Source organism: Tachysurus vachellii, chromosome 3 (assembly GCF_030014155.1).
Source record: "Tachysurus vachellii isolate PV-2020 chromosome 3, HZAU_Pvac_v1, whole genome shotgun sequence".
Classification (NCBI taxonomy): domain Eukaryota; kingdom Metazoa; phylum Chordata; class Actinopteri; order Siluriformes; family Bagridae; genus Tachysurus; species Tachysurus vachellii.
Genome location: NC_083462.1, coordinates 4,282,741 through 4,285,240, shown reverse-complemented (window position 1 = coordinate 4,285,240; position 2,500 = coordinate 4,282,741). Strand labels below are relative to the sequence as shown.

Sequence of the window (2,500 nt, the reverse complement as noted above, 5' to 3'; positions counted from 1 at the left end):
GTTCATTTCCTGTATGTATGGAGACGCTGTATAATGTATACGACCGAGAACACACCTGGACCCCCTGACAGATCACAGTGATCATATTAACTACTTGGTACAGCCAGAATGTGATTAGTCAGAAACTCAGAACTCATTTGCATATGACAAGTTTGTGTTTTGTTAGTTTTAATGAGGCCAATGCTGTGCTGTGCTACAGAGAGACAAGGACAGGATGGTTACAAGTCTCTCTCTCTCTCTCTCTCTCTGTGTGTGTGTGACATGGAAAACTGTCCTGGGGGAGCTTGTTCACTTTTATAACACCTAGTGTTGGTCCCTGAGAGAGAGCGAGAGGGGCAGAAAACGAGTGAGACAGTAAGAGAACAGACAGAAAGAGCGAAAAAGAAATGTAGAGAAAGAAACACAGAGTGAACCAGAAAGAGTGACAAAGAAAGAGTGAGAGTGAGACAGCAAGACAGACAAGAGTGTTAGATTAGTAAATATTAATGTTGATTGTTAGTCTATATAAATGATGTGATGGTGTTTGATCTGATCTCTCTCTCTTTCTCTCTCTCTTCTCTCCTCTCATCCCTTGTTCCTCCTCTATCCACCGCTTCCACCCAGAAGGATCTTCCTCTGCCTCGTAAAAGCAGCAGGTGAGTGACACACTCCACGTCTGGATTCATGTGTGTGTGATGACAATGCAGAAGAAAACCAGACACACCGACGTGCATTAAACACCTAGTTTAACTACGAAGACAACAATAGAAGCTTGAAGCCACCAGTTTAGCATCATGTAAAATGCAGGTCTAAAACATCACACACACACACACACACACACACACACACTGAAACACACTTTGTCTCAGTAACAGTTTATGAGCCACTATTTACACGTACACATATTTACACACGTCAAGCGTTTGAGGTAATTGTGTGTGGCTGCTTATTTATAGAACAAAAATAAACGGAAACACAAATAGAAGTTAATTATTAAGTAGCTTGTAAGTGAGAGTGCAACACTGCAGCATCACCCATAAGCTACTCACTGGCTTACTCCAAAATAACAACTGAAGCTGGACTGCAGTGGGCTGGGCTCCAGCCAAAATGGCATCCCGGCCTGGCAGAGTGCATTAGACAGCTGCTCGACTAATCCTTTAATCAGAGAGACACAGCTGAAGAGAGACATACCAGGACTGAGACCGTCTCCCTCTTTCTTTGTCCTCCTTCTTCATTCTCTCTCTTTGTTTCTCTCTGTCTGTCTGTTTGTTTGAATATCTCTATCTCTTTCTTTCTTTCTTCTTATTTTTTTCCCTTCTTTTGTCCCACCCTCCCTTTTCCCTCTCTTTCTCTCACCCTGTTTTGATTTTCCCAGATCTGTTCATTCTTTCTTCTCCCTGTGACTCTCTGTGGATGAGGGTGACACGTAGCTGATGTGCCCAAGGATTGTTAGTCATGTCACTCAGAGCTGTGTGTGTTTAATCTGAGGAATTAGTAGAGCAGAGAGAGGAAAGCGGTTCTCACAGCACAGAGAGCTGCTCTGGGTCATATTCCTGTCTGCTTCTCACTTAGGTCTTGATGTGTAGATGTTTGTCTTGCTCACTGGTGGAGATGTCGGGGATGTAGATGGTGGTGGAGCTTTCCGTGGTCCTGATGTGGAAGCTGTCTACAGCGAAGACAGGCTTCATTCTAAATTCCTGACCTGTTGTCCACATTGTGGTTCATCTTTGGTCCAATCGTCTGCTGAATCGTTTCTTATTCCTCAGGGTTATGAGGGTCTCTAGAACAGACTCAGTTTCCATAAAGCCTCCACAGATATTCAGTGGGAATTTTGGTTCTTTCAGTGACATGCAACAGCCCCATATATGATACCTTCACCTTATGTAAACAAGAAAATCTCTCTTTCTGTCCCTTTCTTTATTTCCTCTCTGTGTCTGATGAGAGTGATCATGAAGGAAATTGCATTTGGACTCTCTCTCTCTCTCTCTCTCTCTCTCTCTCACCCACACACACACACACACACACACACACACACACACACACTCATGCGTGTCCATCCGCATTATCACACTCACACACAAGTACCCAGGTTTCTTTTCTCTAAGGTAACCGATGAAAAGCAGAGATGGCTTAAGAGCCTGTGCGTGTTGCATAACACACTTTATACCCCTCGACGACTCTCATGTCTGCTTCAGCTCCGAGTGCATCTGTGCTGTGTGTGTGTGTGTGTGTGTGTGTGTGTGTGTGTGTGTGTGTGTGTGTGTGTGTGTGTGTGTGTGTGTGTGAGAGACGTTTAGCTTTATGTAAATGTGTGAGCTGTTTTTGTGTTACAGCTGCCGTGCCAGTAACAGAAAGAGTCTGATCCTCACCTCGACCTCGCCCACTTTACCTCGTGCACACTCTCCTCTGCCTGGACATCTCGGTGAGGAACATGGCATCAGCATGTACTTCTAACACACACAGACACACACACACAAGCTTAGCAATAGCTTAAAACAAAAGCAAACACAATATCTTTAAT

The 2,500-nt window shown here is 44.2% G+C and overlaps 1 protein-coding gene across 2 annotated transcripts in view; it reads left to right on the top strand.

Annotated features, from left to right (window-relative positions):
• The window catches only part of mast1b (microtubule associated serine/threonine kinase 1b), a 34,838-nt gene that overhangs the window by 10,968 nt on the left and 21,370 nt on the right, over positions 1–2,500 (top strand). The window contains exons 2-3 of one of the 2 annotated variants that reach the window (XM_060865405.1): positions 607–635; positions 2,313–2,401. In XM_060865405.1, coding sequence (XP_060721388.1) covers positions 607–635; positions 2,313–2,401 — 118 coding nt within the window. Of the gene's footprint in view, positions 1–603; positions 636–2,312; positions 2,402–2,500 lie in introns of both variants that reach the window. The other variant, XM_060865404.1, reaches the window with a different exon arrangement.